Below are 18,674 nucleotides of genomic sequence, written 5' to 3' on the forward strand. Positions count from 1 at the left end.
GCTTATAATGTTATCAAGAAAATTAAACCCCCATTATTAAAACAATCATAATTACATAAAACACAATATATAATAAAGATAAACAAGTCATTCAGTTTTTGACCTTCATGAGAACGCTCTGTTTGAATGGGCGTGGCCAGTTGTAGACTCTGACGTACACGCCTACTTCTGTGATTGGCTTAATATTCTACATATTTACGGTAGTTTGAAAGCGCATGGCTGGATGTAGACTCAGAAATACACGCCCACTTTTGTGATTGGCTGACTGATTTGCATATTAACAATTGCTTAAATGGGCATGGCTGTTTGTAGACTCGGAAGTACATGCCCACTGCTGTGATTGGCTGACAGTTCTGCATATTAACAGTTGTTAAAATGTGCATGGCCGATTGTAGACTCAGAAGTACACGCCCACTGCTGTGATTGGCTGACTGTTTTGCATATAAACAGGTGTTTGAATAGGCGTGGCAGGATGTAGACTCAGAAATACACGCCCACTTTTGTGACTGGATGACTGATTCGCATATTAACAGTTGCTTAAACGGGCATGGCTGATTGTAGACTCGGAAGTACACGCCCACTGCTGTGATTGGCTGACTGTTTTGCATATTAACAGTTGTTTGAATAGACAAGGCAGAATGTAGACTCAGAAATACACGCCCACTTTTGTGATTGGATGACTGTTTTGCATATTAACAGTTGTTAAAATGTGCATGGCCGATTATAGACTCTGAAGAACACGCCCACTCCTGTGATTGGCTGACTGTTTTGCATATTAACAGGTGTTTGAATAGGCATGGCTGGTTGTAGACTCAGAAATACATGCCCATTTTTGTGATTGGCTGACTGATTTGCATATTAACAGTTGCTTAAATGGGCATGGCTGATTGTAGACTCGGAACCACATGCCCACTGCTGTGATTGGCTGACTGTGTTGCATATTACCAGTTGTTTGAATGGGTGTGGCCACTTGGAGACTCAAAAGTACACGCCCACTGCTTTGATTGGCTGACAGTTTTGCATATTAACAGTTGTTTGAATGCTTATGGCCAGTTGTAGACTCAGAAGTACACGCCCACTGCTGTGATTGGCTGACAGTTTTGCATATTAACAGTTGTTTAAGTGGGTGTGGTCAATTGTACACAACCACTGCTGAAGTACACTACTGTGATTGGCTGGGAGTCTTGGGCATGGCTGATTGTAGACTCAGAAGTCACGCCCATTTTTGTGATTGGCTGACTGTTTTGCATATAAACAGGTGTTTGAATAGGCGTGGCAGGATGTAGACTCAGAAATACACGCCCACTTTTGTGACTGGATGACTGATTCGCATATTAACAGTTGCTTAAACGGGCATGGCTGATTGTAGACTCGGAAGTACACGCCCACTGCTGTGATTGGCTGACTGTTTTGCATATTAACAGTTGTTTGAATAGACAAGGCATGATGTAGACTCAGAAATACACGCCCACTTTTGTGATTGGATGACTGTTTTGCATATTAACAGTTGTTAAAATGTGCATGGCCGATTATAGACTCTGAAGAACACGCCCACTCCTGTGATTAGCTGACTGTTTTGCATATTAACAGGTGTTTGAATAGGCATGTCTGGATGTAGACTCAGAAATACATGCCCATTTTTGTGATTGGCTGACTGATTTGCATATTAACAGTTGCTTAAACGGGCATGGCTGATTGTAGATTCGGAAGTACACGCCCACTGCTGTGATTGGCTGACTGTTTTGCATATTACCAGTTGTTTGAATGGGTGTGGCCACTTGTAGACTCAGAAGTACACGCCCACTGCTTTGATTGGCTGACAGTTTTGCATATTAACAGGTGTTTGAATGGGTGTGGCCAATTTTAGACTCTGAAGTACATGCCCACTGCAGTAATTGACTGATAGTTTTGCATATTAACAGTTTTAAACAGGCTGTGCAGTAAAAGTGGGCGTGGATCTTCAGTGGAGGCGGAGCTTATCCTCTCTATTACATCAGAAGATTTGGCTTCAATCTAAGCTGATTTTAGAGCAAGTACAAAGTGTTTAAATCTGAAACTGACAGGATGATTTTATAGCACTGCGAGCTCTCATAATGTCAGGAGATCCAGAGGATTTTGGTTTCTCATTTTATGACTCCTTTAACAAAAGTTAACACACTGAAGTTCTATTTCTAAATGAAGAAGTGCTATATTTAAGTGCAGTCATGCATGTGGAAACAATGCAAGCGTTTAGCAGTGCACACTAAACAGCGACGTCATCATCACAGACGATAATAAACTACGGTATAGAGTATATAGACTATAACAGTGTGTTATAAAGTCATTCTCCTGTTTCACAGACAGACTGAGGAGCTGTCAACACTCCATACAGCTTTAAGACTTTACAACAGGATACAGATGCCGTGTGCTGAGGGCGGAGTAGACTTTCATTTCATCTGATTATAGACTGGAGTCATTGATAATCCATGATATAATCCATAATCACTCTATAAATGCTGGGTTGTATTAACCCAATGTTGGGTAAAATATTTTCGGGTTTATAGTTTCAATGAATCTTAAATTAAAAAACTTGGGTGTGTCTAAATTTGACCCAAACACTGGATTACATCAACCCAGCCTGGTTTACAGTGCTGAGATTGGAGAATCTGATTTGTTTGCAGCTTCATTGGCCTGTAAATAATTACAGTAGTGATAGTAAATGCTACTGAAGTCAAGCTTGAATTAAATATATATTAATTATCTGGTTGTGCAGGCTGCTGTTTGGTATGATCACCTGTTCTCTGGCACTCAGGGCAGCTATAATACAGAAAATACTTCAGATATGAAGAGCACTGAATGTGTTGATGTTCGTTTGGTGGTCTCGTCTGTTTATCTAGCTGTGTTTAGGCTGAATGATGTGCTCTCTGCATCTATTATTAAAGCGTGAGCTGATTTACGGCCTCTGCTTGTTGTCTGCACGCAGGATAAATGAGTGGAGAAGCACATATATCTGGCATGAGACAGTCCTCTATTCCAGTTGCATCATCCATCAGCCTTTATATGTAAATATATTGAAAGTTGCAACATTGCTCAATAGATAAATTCACTAACAGCAGCACAAACGATAGGAAAGCTTTTAATATTTCACTCCAACAATATTTATTGACAGAGAACATTTAAACAGAATCAATACTGATGAAATAAGTGTTTCAAAGATTGAACACTATAAATAAAAGAAAGAAAATAAGCAGACAAACAGGTTCATGAGCTGTAAAGCACACTGCAGAGCTTTAAAGCCAGACAGAGTGTAAAATACACATGGAGATTTAATATAATCAAGCTGCCATCTTACAAAGATATGGACTCAAGATTTACTGCAGATAGCAGAGACTTAACTTTTCTGAGAAGACCAAGTTGTTCAAATCAAACGAACTATTTAGAGTGAATCTTCACTCAGTGACTCACTGATCCAATTGATCTACTTAGAGTGGGTCTCCAAGGCAGCGACTCACTGATTCAAATGATCCATTGAGAATGAATCTTCAGTCAGCGACTCACTGATTTAAATGATCCATTGAGAATGAATCTTCAGTCAGCGACTCACTGATTTAAATGATCCATTGAGAATGAATCTTCAGTCAGCGACTCACTGATTTAAATGATCCATTGAGAATGAATCTTCAGTCAGCGACTCACTGATTTAAATGATCCATTGAGAATGAATCTTCAGTCAGCAACTCACTGATTCAAATGATCCATTTAGAATGAATCTTCAGTCAGCGACTCACTGATTCAAATGATCCATTTAGAACGAATCTTCAGTCAGTGACTCACTGATTCAAATGATCCATTCAGAACGAATCTTCAGTCAGCGACTCACTAAATCAAATGATCTATTCAGAACGAATCTTCAGTCAGCGACTCACTAAATCAAATGATCTATTCACAATGAATCTTCAGTCAGCGACTCACTCATTCAAATGACCCATTCACAATAAATCTCAAGTCAGCGACTCACTGATTCAAATGATCCGTTCAGTGAGTGTCCAGTCAGCAAATCACTGATTCAAATGATCTGTTCAAAGCAAGTCTCCAAGCAGTGACTCACCGATTCAAATGATCCATTCAGAATGAATCTTCAGTCAGCGACTCACTGATTCAAATGATCTATTCAGAACGAATCTTCAGTCAGCGACTCACTAAATCAAATGATCTATTCAGAACGAATCTTCAGTCAGCGACTCACTAAATCAAATGATCTATTCACAATGAATCTTCAGTCAGCGACTCACTCATTCAAATGACCCATTCACAATAAATCTCAAGTCAGCGACTCACTGATTCAAATGATCCGTTCAGTGAGTGTCCAGTCAGCAAATCACTGATTCAAATGATCTGTTCAAAGCAAGTCTCCAAGCAGTGACTCACCGATTCAAATGATCCATTCAGAATGAATCTTCAGTCAGCGACTCACTGATTCAAATGATCTATTCAGAACGAATCTTCAGTCAGCGACTCACTAAATCAAATGATCTATTCAGAACGAATCTTCAGTCAGCGACTCACTAAATCAAATGATCTATTCACAATGAATCTTCAGTCAGCGACTCACTCATTCAAATGACCCATTCACAATAAATCTCAAGTCAGCGACTCACTGATTCAAATGATCCGTTCAGTGAGTGTCCAGTCAGCAAATCACTGATTCAAATGATCTGTTCAAAGCAAGTCTCCAAGCAGTGACTCACCGATTCAAATGATCCATTCAGAGTGAATCTCCACTAAACAACTCACTGATTGAAATGATTCATTCAGTGTGAGTCTCCAAGCAATGGGGTGAGCAGAATAATATTATGTCAAAAGGAGAGACACGATTATTCCACTTCCCCCATTGGCAGATTATTTGGCTTGTTTTAAGGAAAAACTCACTTCATTTTGACTCATTATTTTCGTGCTTGTCTAATAAATGCTTCTTGATTTAAGAGTTTTTAGATATTTAGACTAGAAACAAGACAATGAAATCTCCAAGAAAGAAAAGCAAATCCAGAATAAAGGCAAAATAAATGATGAGCACACTTCAGTATTTGGGTTTAACACATTAACCTGCAACACATGACACACTATTCAGATTCATTACATACTGTTTGTAGCACAAAGCAGTAACAAGTCCACACATTAGCTATGATTTGATCCACATCTGAGATCTGTTCTGCTGTAGAGTCCCTTCTTCTCTTATTTTAGGATATTAAATCTCGTTCTTGTACTATAGTATCTGCGCTATATCCTTCAGAGCATTACTCCGGTGCTGAGCGCAGCGCTTGTGTCTCATGTGTCTTCATGTTTGGAAAGTTGGGCGGCTGACAAAATGGCAAAACGACACCAGGAGGTGGCAAAGCACGCTCAGATGTCCCGGGACACAGTGTCCTGAAGGGGAATATGGATGTCATGATAAACTCAGTCACACCCTGTGTTTATATCTGTCCATCTCTGCTCCGTTTGGAAACTGTCAGTAATTCATAAATCACATATTAAAAGCCACAAAGTCAGAATTATTCGCCCTCCTGCGAACTTCTTTTTTAAATATTTCCCAAATGATGTTGAACAGATTCAGGAAATGTTCACAGTATTTTCTATATTAATTTGTTCTTCTGGAGAAAGTCTGATTTGTTTTATTTCGGCTAGAATAAAAGGAGTTTTAATTGTTTTAAAGCCATTTTACGCTCAATAATATTAGCCCCCTTCAGCAATATTAGTGTTGGATTGTCTCCAGAACAAACCACTGTTATACAATGACTTGCCTAATTACCCTAACTTTACCCTAATTACCCTAGTGAAGCCTTTACATGTCACTTTAAGCTGTATACTAGTGTCTTGAAGAATATCTAGTCTAATATTATTTACTGTATTCATGCCAAAAGTAAAATGTACCAGTTATTAGAGATCTATTATGAGAAATTATTATGATTATAAATGTGTTGATGAGAAAATCTCTCTGTCAAAAATTGAGGACAAATATATATATACAGTTGAGGTCAGAATTATTCGCCCCCTTTTGATTTTTGTTTTCTTTTTTAAATATTTCCCAAATGATTTTTAACAGAGCAATGAAATTGCTCAGACACAGTGTGTCTGATAATATTTTTTCTTCTGGAGAAAGTGTTATTTGTTTTATTTCGGCTAGAATAAAAGCAGTTATTAATTAAAAAAAAAAACATTTTTGGGATAAAATTATTAGCCTCTTTAAGCTAATTTTTTTTCGATAATCTACAGAACAAACCATCATTATTCAATAACTTGCCTAATTACCCTAACCTGCCTAGTTCACCTTATTAACCTAGTTAATCCTTTAAATGTCACTTTAAGCTGTATAGAAGTGTCGTGAAAAATATTATTTACTGTCATCATGGAAAAGATTCAATAAATCAGTAATTAGAAATAGGTGTTTAAAACTATTATGCTTAGAAATGTGCTGAAACAATCTTCCCAGAACAGAACAGAAATTGGGGAAAAAATAAACAGGGGCGCTGATAATTCAGGGGGGCTAATAATTCTGACTTCAACTGTATAGAGGCGGCTAATAATTCTGATTTCAACTATACATACAGCACATTCACTCTTATACCTTTCCACATACTTGATTTCTATCCAGAACAGAAGATATTTAAAGGATAGTTCACCCAAAATTGAAAATGTTGTCATCATTTACTTGCCCTTTATGATTTTGAACACACAAGATATTTTGAAGAATGCTGGAAACCTGCATCCATTCACTTAGTGTTTGTTTTCCTACTATGAAAGTCACTGCTTTTCAGCTTTCTTCCAAATGTCATCTTTAGTGTTCTACACGAGAAATAAACTAATAAAACGTTTAAAATCCCACAAGGGAGAGTAAATAGGGAGTGCATTTTATTTTGGGGTAAATTGTCCCCCTGTTAAAACAATAAACTAGAAATTGCAATTACATTCTTTTCTGAAATACTTCAGCCCTACTAAAAATACAAGACTAAATTCAAGACCGTAAAAGACTTAGGACTGTAAATGTTGCCTAATTTAGGAAACAAATCCCGCTTGTTAAGTCATGATGCATGAAAAACAGTTTCTGGGTCCAAGCTGCTACTCATTTGAATAATAATATTTTCAACAGGATGCGTACAAGTAATATATTTGTGCATTTACACTAGATCCAAACTCGGTCCTGGAGGGCCGGCGTCCTGCAGATTTTACCTCTAGCTTGCTTCAACACACTTGCAAGGATATTTCTAGAAAGCCCTGTAAGAGCTTGATTAGCTAGCCCAGGTGTGTCTGATTGAGGATGGAACTAAATTAATCTAAGTCTGGACATCCCTGCATTAGATTAATCAGTACCAAAGGCAAAACTGATGAACAAATCTAACAAAAAACTGAATATCACGGTCCAAAAAATTAACACATGGGGTAAAAATGTTAAATAAAATTGTAATAAACAGTAAAAATCCAGAGAAACATAAACAATATCAAATTCAGTTGACTAATTTTGTAGTTTAACTGGTTTAAATGCATGAAGATGTTGAGTGGCAAACTCTTATTTTAATGCATATAACTCTTTAATAAAACTAAAATACATCATCTATATTCACTGAGAAATAGATCTAAATATTGCTTTTCAACAGGAGGTATCCTCAGTTATGCTGAGCACTCTACATATTTATGCAACTTTGCCAAAGTACAATTCGTGCTTGAACCTGTTGGGGATTTCAGGTCGTTCTGGCCTGGACACATTCATCTCACCTTGTCTGATAGGTGACACATTTCGCCTCAATCTCTGCAGCGGCGTCTTCATTACCGCACAACATGTGTTATTGAGCTCCTACATCAGTCAGTGAATGGTCTGAATGTGTTGTATGTGGGCTCCAGCAGCTGTGCGCTCCCGTTGCATTCGTCATTTTCTCAGCGCACAGTAAGACTTGGCTTCAGCTCTCCGAATGCTTCCATTACATCCCATCTCTCCGGTTTCATTGTAAACTGCTAGTAATATAAACTGCAGAGAGCTCCTGTTTACTCCACAGCTTTACGGCTGTGTTGTCTTCAAATGGTGGTTTTGCATTACTCTGCCACTCACTGTCCAAATTTACACTCTGGCAATGACCGTCGATGTGTTTTTCTTGGTATGCTGATGGGCAGCAAATATCTAATACTTTGCTGACGGTCAAACTCACGCTGGAATGCTGGTGTTCTTGCTTGTACGCTGAGTACACACATTGCATGCCTTGACATCACCAGCATTTCGTCATAAATACTACATTTATGTTTATTTGTTTAGCAGATGGTTTGGGGCAAATGCAACTTACAAATAAATAAAATAAGCATTTAGATGAACAGAAACAGCAGTATATAGAGCCATGACAAATCTAAAATGTTTTTTTAGACACTACAGTTTAAAAATGTGTGGTGTTTATAAGGTGTCGGGTGCATATGGAGAGGAAAAGTCTCCTACAGGTTTGTAAAGCCCACTCACCTGTGTAAACTTAGTAAAATGATTTTAAATCAGTGAATATTTACTGACTTTCTAAAGAAAAGTGGATTTTCAAACTTGCGTTTGCTCTACAAAATGGATCATAGAGACTTCAGATTTGGCAAATTTATTATTCAGGACGTTTTAAATCAACGCACCAAATTTAAGCAATTTCCTATGGTTCATAGATTGCTTATGGGTAATATAAATAATAATATAAATTAAATTTAAAAGTGAGTAAACTAATTGCCTTAAACGTATTAAGTAAATGAACTATGTACATAATTATGAAATTAAGTTGTCAACTGAATGGCTCCAGTTTCAACTGGTTTAGTCACTTTTAAGGAAAAGTGAATTTTTACATTTGTGTTTGCTTTACAAAATGAATCATAGAGACTTCAAACTTAGCAAGTTTACTGTTCAGGACGATCTAAACCAACGCACCAAATTTCAGCATTTTCCTATTTATGGTTCATAGATTGCCCCTGGGTAATATCAATAATAACGTAAGAGAAAACTAAAAGTTACTAAAAGTGAGTAAACCAATTGCCTTAAAATTATTAAGTAATTGAACTCTGTATAATATAATTATAAAAATTAAATTAAGTCAAATCAGCACTATTTTTTACTTGTTTAGTCACTTTCTAAAGAAAATTGAGATTTCAAATTTGTGTTTGCTCTACAACATGGATCATAGGGACTTCAAATTTGGCAAGTTTACTACTTAGGACCACCTAAATCAATGCACCAAATTTCAGCATTTTTACTTACGGTTCATAGCTTACCCTTGGCTAAAATCAATGATAATCTAAAACAAATCTAAAAGTTACTAATAGTAAACCAGTTGCTTTTTTTTTTATAGTTTCAGTTTTAACCGGTTTAGTCACTTTTAAAGAAAAGTGAACTTTTAAATTTGTTTTTGCTTTTCAAAATAGATCATAGAGACTTCAAATACTTTACAGGACAGTCTAAACCAACGCACCAAATTTCCGCATTTTTCTATTGATGATTCATAGATTGCCTTTGGGTAATATAAATAATAATCTTCTAAAAGTTGCTAAAAGTGAGTAAACCAATTGCCTTACAATTATTAAGTAAATGAACTCGGTATATAATTATAAAAATTAAGTTAAGTCAAATTAATAGTTCCAGTTTCAACTGGTTTAGTCACTTTCTAAAGAAAAGTGAATTTTCAAATTTGTGTTTGCTCTACAAAATGGATCATAGAGATTTAAATTTTGGCAAGTTTACTATTCAGGACAATCTAAACCAACACACCAAATTTCAGCATTTTCCTATTTATGGTTCATAGATTGCCCTTGGGTAATATCAATAATAACGTAAGAGAAAACTAAAAGTTACTAAAAGTGTGTAAACCAATTGACTTAAAATTATTAAGTAAATTAATTCTGTATATAATTATAAAAATTAATATAAGTCAAATAACAGCTCAATTTTTTACTTGTTTAGTCACTTTCTAAAGAAAATTGAATTTTCAAAATTTCTGTTTGCTCTACAAAACGGATCATAGGGACTTCAAATTTGGCAAGTTTACTATTTAGGACCACCTAAATCATTCCACCAAATTTCAGCATTTTCCTACTTACGGTTCATTGATTGCCCTTGGCTAATATCAATAATAATACAAAAGAAATCTAAAAGTTACTAAAAGCGAGTAAACCAAGTGCCTTAAAACTATTAAGTAGATTAAAATATGTACATAATTATAACAAAAAGTCAACTTATTAGTTTCAGTTTCAACCGGTTTAGTCACTTTTAAAGAAAGCTAAATATTCAAATCTGTGTTTGCTCTACACATTTAGTTCTAGAGACTTCAAATGTGGCAAGTTTACTATTCTGGACAATCTAAACCAATGCACCAAATTTCAGCATTTTACTAACGGTTTATAGACTGCCCTTGGGTGCTCTCAATAGTAATATTAAAAAAATCTACCGAATATACAGTACTAAGGGCTACAGCATGATTGGTTCCCATCTTCTTATAAATTATTGAATAACATTTACTGGGATCTGGATATATTAGTATATCCTAGTATAGCTAATTAACTAACTAATTGCATTTTACTACTGGAGTTGTCCCTGAACACATTTGTGCTGCCTCGTCACACAGTATCTATTTAGTCTTAGACGGTGTGGAATGATGAGTGTCTGCATGTCATCTGCTGGTGTTTCAGGACAGGTGATGCAGGTCTTGTCATAAACACAGTCCACTTTGATCCCATTGTTCACAGCACTGTTAGTGTCAAATGTCCACTGCAGGTCTAGAGTGAAAATAAACACTAGACGTCTTCTTCTCTTTAGACTTGCTCGGCCATTGATTGAAACATCCTATTAATGGCAAGCTGAATTAAGTCTATATTGTGTTAAAAGGTCAGTTGCCTTACAGAATACATAAATAATTATTAGTCCTCCAGCGAAATCATTTTTAAATATTTCCTTTTTTAAATAGTTTGATAACTTTGTCTTCAGCTTTATGTATTTACGTTAGTCTTTCTGCCAATTAAATCCATTGGCACCTTCTATAAAGGTGTCAGTGGGTCAAATGCTGCATGTGACTCTGAGACTCTGATGGTTCTCGCGTTGGCGCATCTCAATGTCCTCATGCTATTCTGAGAGGAAACATTTTGTTTGGTGAGAATCCCATTTGAGGAATATAGAAAATAAACACTGGTGTGAAATATACTCTGCACTACTACTAGGTCAAGTAGGTCAAGTCAAGTGTTATTGGACAGAGAATCAAATTTCATTCTCAAAGTTAAAACTGAACTGCCTGGATTGCAGATGAGTAAGACTTTTCTGGAACTGGAGAGCGAATCAGAACTGACACAAGTTAAAAACCATACTTTTAATACGGTTCAATGCTAGGCCTTTTCCAATGACCTCTTCACACACTACTTGTCTTCATTTCTTTCAATATATGAGCTCTTGGAATTTCTGGAAAATTCCATCAACATAAACTCTTCACATGCCACATCTCCGACCGAACCTCTCAAGGTGAAAGATAAGTCAGTCCTCAAGTTTCTTTCCGTTGATTCTGTGAGCAGCCGTTTCGGGAAAGCGAGTGTCTCCGGGGCCCCTGTGACACCTGGCGGGCAGGAATCTGACATGGCTTTAAAGCGTCTCCAATATCAGACGGCAGTCCCGGAGCCAAACATAGCCCCTCCTCAGGACCTGCTGACGTAAACCCCACTGTACCACTTACATTTCCTGAGACCGGCTCATTCCATTCTTAATATGAGCCGCAGTTTGCAGAGTCCGTCAATGGAGAGGGAGAAAGAAATGGACGGATTATTTGGTTATCAAGGGATTTAACATGATTTTGTCCACTGGATTTGGTCTCCTTTTTGAATACTTGGCTTCATCTACACATTCATCCACTCCATTGTAAGGTTTCCCTGTTCTTGTCTCTTTGGTTTTACGCTGACGTACCATGAGTTCTGCTGACGCAAACACAGGCATGGACCTGCTCCAGGTTAGGATTGAGTCTTTGAGCAGTAAAATGGACCGGCTGATTAGTATCCAGGAAAAAGTGCTCAGCCGACTGGACGGCATGTCTCAGGACATCGACGGAATCGAAAGAGACGTAGAAACGCTGAAAGTAGAAAAGGAGGAGATCCACTTCCCTCCGGTGATCCGCACCGGCACAGGCAACCAGATGAAGGAAATGTGTGAAGAAATGAACAGCATCATGCTGGCGGTGAACCAGCGCTCGGAGCAGCAGACGCAGAAGCTGGAGGGAATGGAGAAACTGGTGATGAGCATCCAGCAGGCGGTCAGCTTCATCGGGGAAACCGTCAAAACTTCCAAAATTATGGATATTATGTTCAAAGGCCCGGCCTCTCGGAAGAGCAAAAGCGCTCCGGGACTCAAGTCAAAGGATAGCAAGATCAAACCCAGCAGCAAGTGTGAGAACAGTGAGGCGGTCAGTGCTAAGGTGAGTTATAGAGCTGTGGCAACACACTGTTCCAGAGATCGATCCTGAGAGTTACACAATGCATCGCTATTCTCTATTGAATAGATTCTGTGTTGTTTTTGACCACAGGAGGCGCTCTTTTAAACTGTTTTAACACCAGATGGCAATCTAGACTAGTTTTTAACAGCAGATGGCGCTCTGGGCTAGTTTATAACAGCAGATGGCGCTCTAGGCTAGTTTTTAACAGCTGATGGTGCTCTAGGCTAGTTTTTAACAGCAGATGGTGCTCTAGGCTAGTTTTTGCACAGCAGATGGCGCTCTAGGCTAGTTTTTAACAGCAGATGGCGCTCTAGGCTAGTTTTTAACAACAGACGGTGCTCTAAACTAGTTTTTAACAGCAGATGGCGCTCTAGACTAGTTTTTGCACAGCAGACGGCGCTCTAGGCTAGTTTTTTAACAGCAGATGGTGCTCTAGACTAGTTTTTTTTACAGCAGATGGCGCTCTAGGCTAGTTTTTAACAGCAGATGGCGTTCTAGACTAGTTTTTGCACAGCAGATGGCGCTCTAGGCTAGTTTTTATCAACAGATGGTTCTCTAGACTAGTTTTTTTTACAGCAGATGGCAAACTCGGCTAGTTTTTAACAGCAAATGGCGCTCTAGGCTAGTTTTTAACAACAGATGGCGCTCTAGGCTAGTTTTTAACAACAGATGGTGCTCTAAACTAGTTTTTAACAGCAGATGGCGCTCTAGGCTAGTTTTTTAACAGCAGATGGTGCTCTAGACTAGTTTTTGCAAAGCAGATGGCGCTCTAGGCTAGTTCTTAACAGCAGATGGTGCTCTAGGCTAATTTTTAACAACATATGGTGCTCTAGACTAGTTTTTTCACAGCAGATGGCGCTCTAGGCTAGTTTTTAACAGCAGATGGTGCTCTAGACTAGTTTTTGCACAGCAAATGGCGCTCTAGGCTAGTTTTTAACAACAGATGGTGCTCTAGACTAGTTTTTAACAGCAGATGGCGCTCTAGGCTAGTTTTTAACAGCAGATGGCACTCTAAACTAGTTTTTGCACAGCAGATGACGCTCTAGGCTAGTTTTTAACAGCAGATGGCGCTCTAGACTAGTTTTTGTACAGCTGATGGTGCTCTAGGCTAGGCTAATTTTTAAGTTTTCAACAGCAGATGAGACTCTGAGTTAGTTTTTAGGAATGTTTAACAGCAGATTGTGCTCTATACTGTTTTTTAAAACCAGATGGAACTCTAGACTAGTTGTAATCAGCTGACAGCGCTCTAGAATAGTTTTTAACACTTTTGAACAGCAGATGGTATTCTATACTAGTGTTTAACAGCAGACGGCGCTCTAGGTTAGCTTTTAAATTTGTTGTACTCTATGCTAGAGTTTAACAACAAATGTTGCTCTAGGCTAATTTTGAACAGCAGAAAAACTAGTCTAGAGCACTGTCTGGTGTTAAAAACTAGCTTAGAGCGCCATTAGCTGTTAAAAACTAGCCCAGAGAGTGGTTCACTAGCCTAGAATGCCGTCTACAGTAGTGTTATCTACTCTTTAAACTTTCCTAGAGCGCCATCTACTGTTCAAAACGAATCTTAGAATTAATTCAAGAGATAAAAGCTGCGCATTTTCTCAGGAATATTGCAGAATTGATCTCTCGAACTATTGTTTTGCCACAGCTCTAGTGAGTCATACAGAATATTTGGCATTTTGTGAAGAAAATGTTCATCGTCATACCAAAACAACTAGTGTCTTCATTCCAACTTTCCCATTCATTTCATGGAAACCTTCCCAAGATAGAAGGTACGGTGCCATTTTGAGGGCCCTTAAGAGACAGATACTCACTTGGCCATTAAACACAGATTTAATTCCAGACGGCGTGACTGAAATGATCTTTTTATCAGGCATCAGCATCACAACGGGGGACTTCAATTAGAAAAGTAAACAGACGAACTCAGCGGGAATTGTGTGTTTGTTTCAGATGGCGTTACTCTTCCACTCGCAGCCGTTTGCCCTTTAAAATAACATGTGTTGAGTTATTGTAGATACCCCACACATCATCAGCCAAGCTATCTATGTAAGGGAAAGACTTCAGCTGATGGCGCCACATTAGGAGCAGCATGTCGTTTCTGCATTCATTCGCCATATTTATATTCCATATGGCAGGCAAGAGGAGACATGCACATTCATTCCTCTAGTTTAAATGATGCAGCATTGAAATGCACCTCTTTATACTTGGCTCGAAGCATATTTATCGCATATTCATCATGCAACAGGTGTGTTTCCATTCAAAGATGCGAATTAAAGTGATGAGCTGAATAGAAATATTGCATACAATGTTAGTGAATAAATCTAATGAGAAACAAAGGAGAATATAATGATCACGTCCTGCTAAACATGCACAAATATTGCTCTTGATTTAGAGCAGGGGTGCCCAAACTTTTTCTTATGAAGGGACAAAGCATAACTTAATTGAGGGCTGTGGGCCGAAGTTAAATATACCATACTGTATTACATTACATATGCTCATTTGTTTGCTTATTATTTAGAAATAACTAGAAACATATGATTGCTTATTATTAATTTATTGCTTTTTTAACTAGTTTTTAACAGCAGATGGCGCTCTAGGCTAGTTTTTAACAGCAGATGGCGCTCTAGGCAAGTTTTTAACAGCAGATGGCGCTCTAGGCTAGGTTTTAACAGGAGATGGCGCTCTAGGCTAGTTTTTAACAGCAGATGGCGCTCTAGGCTAGTTTTTTTTTAAAGCAGATGGCGCTCTAGGCTAATTTTTAACAGCAGATGGTGCTCTAGGCTAGTTTTTAACAGCAGATGGCGCTCTAGGCTAGGTTTTTTTTTTTACAGCAGATGGCGCTCTAGGCTAGTTTTTTTTTTACAGCAGATGGCGCTCTAGGCTAGTTTTTAACAGCAGATGGCGCTCTAGGCTAGTTTTTAACAGTAGATGGTGCTCTAGACTAGTTTAAATCAGCGTACAGTGCTCTAGAATTGTTTTTAACACTTTTGAACAGCAGATGGCACTCTATGCTAGTGTTTAACAGCAACTTTGGTCTGCGGGTCCTACTTTGGCCATCTCTGCTTTAGAAGAAGCCACTGTGTTTTTTTTCTTCTCTAATAAATGAGATGCGCCTCAGAAGATACACAAAATGCAATGAACCTGTATTTTTTCTTCTTGGATTAAAATCTCAGTTGCATATTGTTTTGCACATCTTGATGTTTTTATTAAGCGTTTTATATGTGATAGTCCAAAATATGCATCCAGTAGATGGATAGATGGCTACTGTTTGCAATGCATTTTCAATTTAACACTCTGCTATCTTCTAACAAAGCCTATTTTGTCTGTAGAACAACTATTAAAGTCTTTAAATCGGTTCATGTGCATCTTAAATATAAAAATCTCCAAACGTCGTTGATTGCAGAATGTTTTTTACTTAAAGTTCTTGTCCTGTTTCTCATTTAAATATCTAAAAATGCTTAACTCAAGTTTTTTGTTACACAAAGTGTTTTGTTTTTAGAAATAAGTGAGTTTTTTCTTAAAATAAACAAGCAAAATAATCTGCCAATGGGGGAAGTTAAATAATAATATTCCAAACCAAAAGCAAGATGATTGTCCTCCCCCCAGCATTGGCAGATTATTTTGCTCTCTTCATTTTGACTTATTATTTCTGAAAACAACACAATGTTGTGTGCTTGTCTAAAAAATTCTTCTTGATTTAATTTTTTAGATATTTGGACTAGAAACAAGACAATAACTCATATTTTGCAGTGTATATTCTCACAGCATTTCACAAGAGTTGCTTGCTGACTCTAAATGAATTGTACAAATTCGCTTCACATATGAAAGACCTGCAAGTTTATTTACTAAGGTGAAATGGTTTCCTCTGTTTCCTTTTTGATTTAAAGCTGAAGGAACCCAAAGGTTTTCATCTGAGCCTCAAAGGCCTCAAAGCACAGAGGAAGAAGAAACCACCAGATTCAGCTGGTAAGTACAAAAACAAAACACACATACAAGATATAGCCTTGTTTTCAGAAATAATGAGTCAAAATGAAGTGCTTATTACTTTAAAACTAGCTAAATAATCTGCCAATAAGGTGAGTAAAATAATCCTGTTTTGTCTTTTTGACCCCTCTGACCCAATTGGCAGATTATTTAGCTTGTTTTAAGGGAAAACTCACTTAATATTGGCAAATTATTTCTTAAAACAAGACATTATGTTTTGCTTGTCAAGAAAAAGCTTCATGATTTGAAAATTAGTAGATATTTGGACTAGAAACAAGACTAAAAATCTAAGTATGAAAAGCACTTATTGCAGTGTGCCCCTGTATACACTTCTAGAGATTGTGAATTATGTACCCAGAGGTACGTATGGCTGCATTTTGTCTTTAAATCAAACGCTACTTGGGGCGTTTGCTTTTCGTGCTACCAGCTGCCCGCTTACCTCCATACAGACGGTGTCTTGAGAAATCGAGTCCCCACATGAGAATTGGGTCCGCCTATTGAACCTCGATTTATCCTATTGTTTCACTGGAGTTGTCATGGGTATAGTCTGTAGCACCAGATTATAAAGTGCAATATAACAACTATTAGCTCTGTGAAGTCATATTGTAATTTATATAATGCAAAAAGTGTAATAATGACCATTCTATTTCACCATTATAATGACATTTATAAGCGTGATATAGACACTGATGTATAATTAAAAGGCATGGGTTATGAAATCGAGGATTTATATTTCTGTTTAGTTAGCCTATGTGCTAGCATTATCATACATCTACCGTTAGAATGAAGAACGATTCCAGAAAGCAGATAAGACAAAAACCAAAAGATTAAATAAAGAAGTAAATAACAGGGCGAGAACGTGGTAACATCTGAAAACATGGTAAAAACCAGGTGAGAACTTTTCTTTTTATGGATTAGGGAAGAAGACGAGGGTGGGTCAGTCGATTGGTCAGTCAGTTAGTCAGCCGACAGCGGCCTCTGGTGGATTAACGTGAGAACAGCAGGTGCGAATGGCACTCGCGAGAGAAATTTGAGATCTGATAAAGCATACACAGCGCCCTCTGGTGGATTCACGTAAACAAAAACTGCAAAAAAGCATAGCTCCTGGGACGTATTTGGTGTTCTCCAGAAATGTATACATATTGATAATGAGCCTGGGTTGTCATTGGCAGATTATTTTGCTTGTTTTAAGGAAAAACCGGCTTAATTTTGACTCATTATTTCTGAAAGCAAAACAATAGTTTGTACTTGTCTTGAAAATGCTTCTTAATTTAAGACTTTTAAGATGTTTAGACTAGAAACAAGACACAAACTCTGAATAATCAAAGCATTTTTGCAGTGTAGTCAGTATCAGAGTGTGCAACCCAGACAATACACTGAAACGCACGTGTTACGCTCATATTCCAGCAGACAAAGTCTTTCTGAGGAAGCAGGCACTGTTGCTTGAAGAAGTTCAGAAACTCAACCAGGAGAACGCCGAGCGCTCCAAACCAGCCCAGACTCAAGATAATGACCTGCAGAAATCAGAAGATGCCTCGGTTACTCCACATCTGCAGGACATTATCCTGGAGGAAGCCAAACCGGTGGAAGACGAGCCGAGAAAGAAGACGAAAGTAGAGAAAAAGGTGACTCTGGATCTCAGAGAAGAACAGAAGAACATCCCAGAGACGAACACAGAGGAGATCCGAGAAGAAATGAAGAAAGCAGACACTGAGGAAATCCTGCTGAAGACCACAGAAGTGCTCAAAGATCAGAAAACAGACGATACGGAGAGCAAGACGACTACTGAGGGCCCTTCAGAAGCTGATAATATTGACACAAAAGCTACTGAGGGCCCTTCAGAAGATGTTATTACTGACAAAGAGACTATTGAGGGCCCTTCAGAAGCTGATATTACTGACACAGAGCCGCCAACAGCAACTGAGAACTCAGAAATAAGGTGAGCTTAAAGTCTGCATGAACTGTTGTTATTCTGTATTGTAGTTCCTGAGAAACTGAATATTAATGAGAAAAAAGTGGGCGTGGTTTGTTTTTATCTACTGCAAGCTGATTGGCTGTGGAAAAGTAGGCGTTTCATTCAGAGAGACGGGAAAAGGGTTTTTGGAGTTATTACAATCTAACAGACTCCTCCTCCTCCTCCTCACTATTTCTGTTTGTTGTTATGGCGATGTCAAAACTGACAGTTTGAGGGGCGTGGTTATGTGTTAGCCACACCCAATACCTAACAAAGCCTGATTGACTGCAGTGGAA

General features: G+C 38.0%; 2 protein-coding genes across 8 annotated transcripts in view; one reads left to right on the forward strand and one right to left on the reverse strand.

The window, feature by feature from the left end:
• The window catches only part of znf1014 (zinc finger protein 1014), a 560,414-nt gene that overhangs the window by 108,090 nt on the left and 433,650 nt on the right, over window positions 1–18,674 (reverse strand). The gene's annotated exons all lie outside the window — the stretch shown is intronic.
• mylk4a (myosin light chain kinase family, member 4a) overlaps window positions 1–18,674 on the forward strand; it is a 32,921-nt gene that overhangs the window by 509 nt on the left and 13,738 nt on the right. For 4 of the 6 annotated variants that reach the window (XR_012389787.1, XR_012389788.1, XM_690132.10 and 1 more), the window contains exons 1-3: window positions 11,712–12,425; window positions 16,328–16,406; window positions 17,832–18,363. Coding sequence is in view for 4 of the 6 variants with exons in the window: in XM_690132.10 (XP_695224.6) it covers window positions 11,922–12,425; window positions 16,328–16,406; window positions 17,832–18,363 (1,115 nt within the window). In the remaining 2 variants the exon portion in view is untranslated. Of the gene's footprint in view, window positions 1–11,711; window positions 12,426–16,327; window positions 16,407–17,831; window positions 18,364–18,674 lie in introns of those variants that run through there. The other 2 variants (XM_021466614.3, XM_073921888.1) reach the window with 1 other exon arrangement.

This window comes from Danio rerio, chromosome 2, assembly GCF_049306965.1.
Source record: "Danio rerio strain Tuebingen ecotype United States chromosome 2, GRCz12tu, whole genome shotgun sequence".
NCBI classification, from domain to species: Eukaryota; Metazoa; Chordata; class Actinopteri; order Cypriniformes; family Danionidae; genus Danio; species Danio rerio.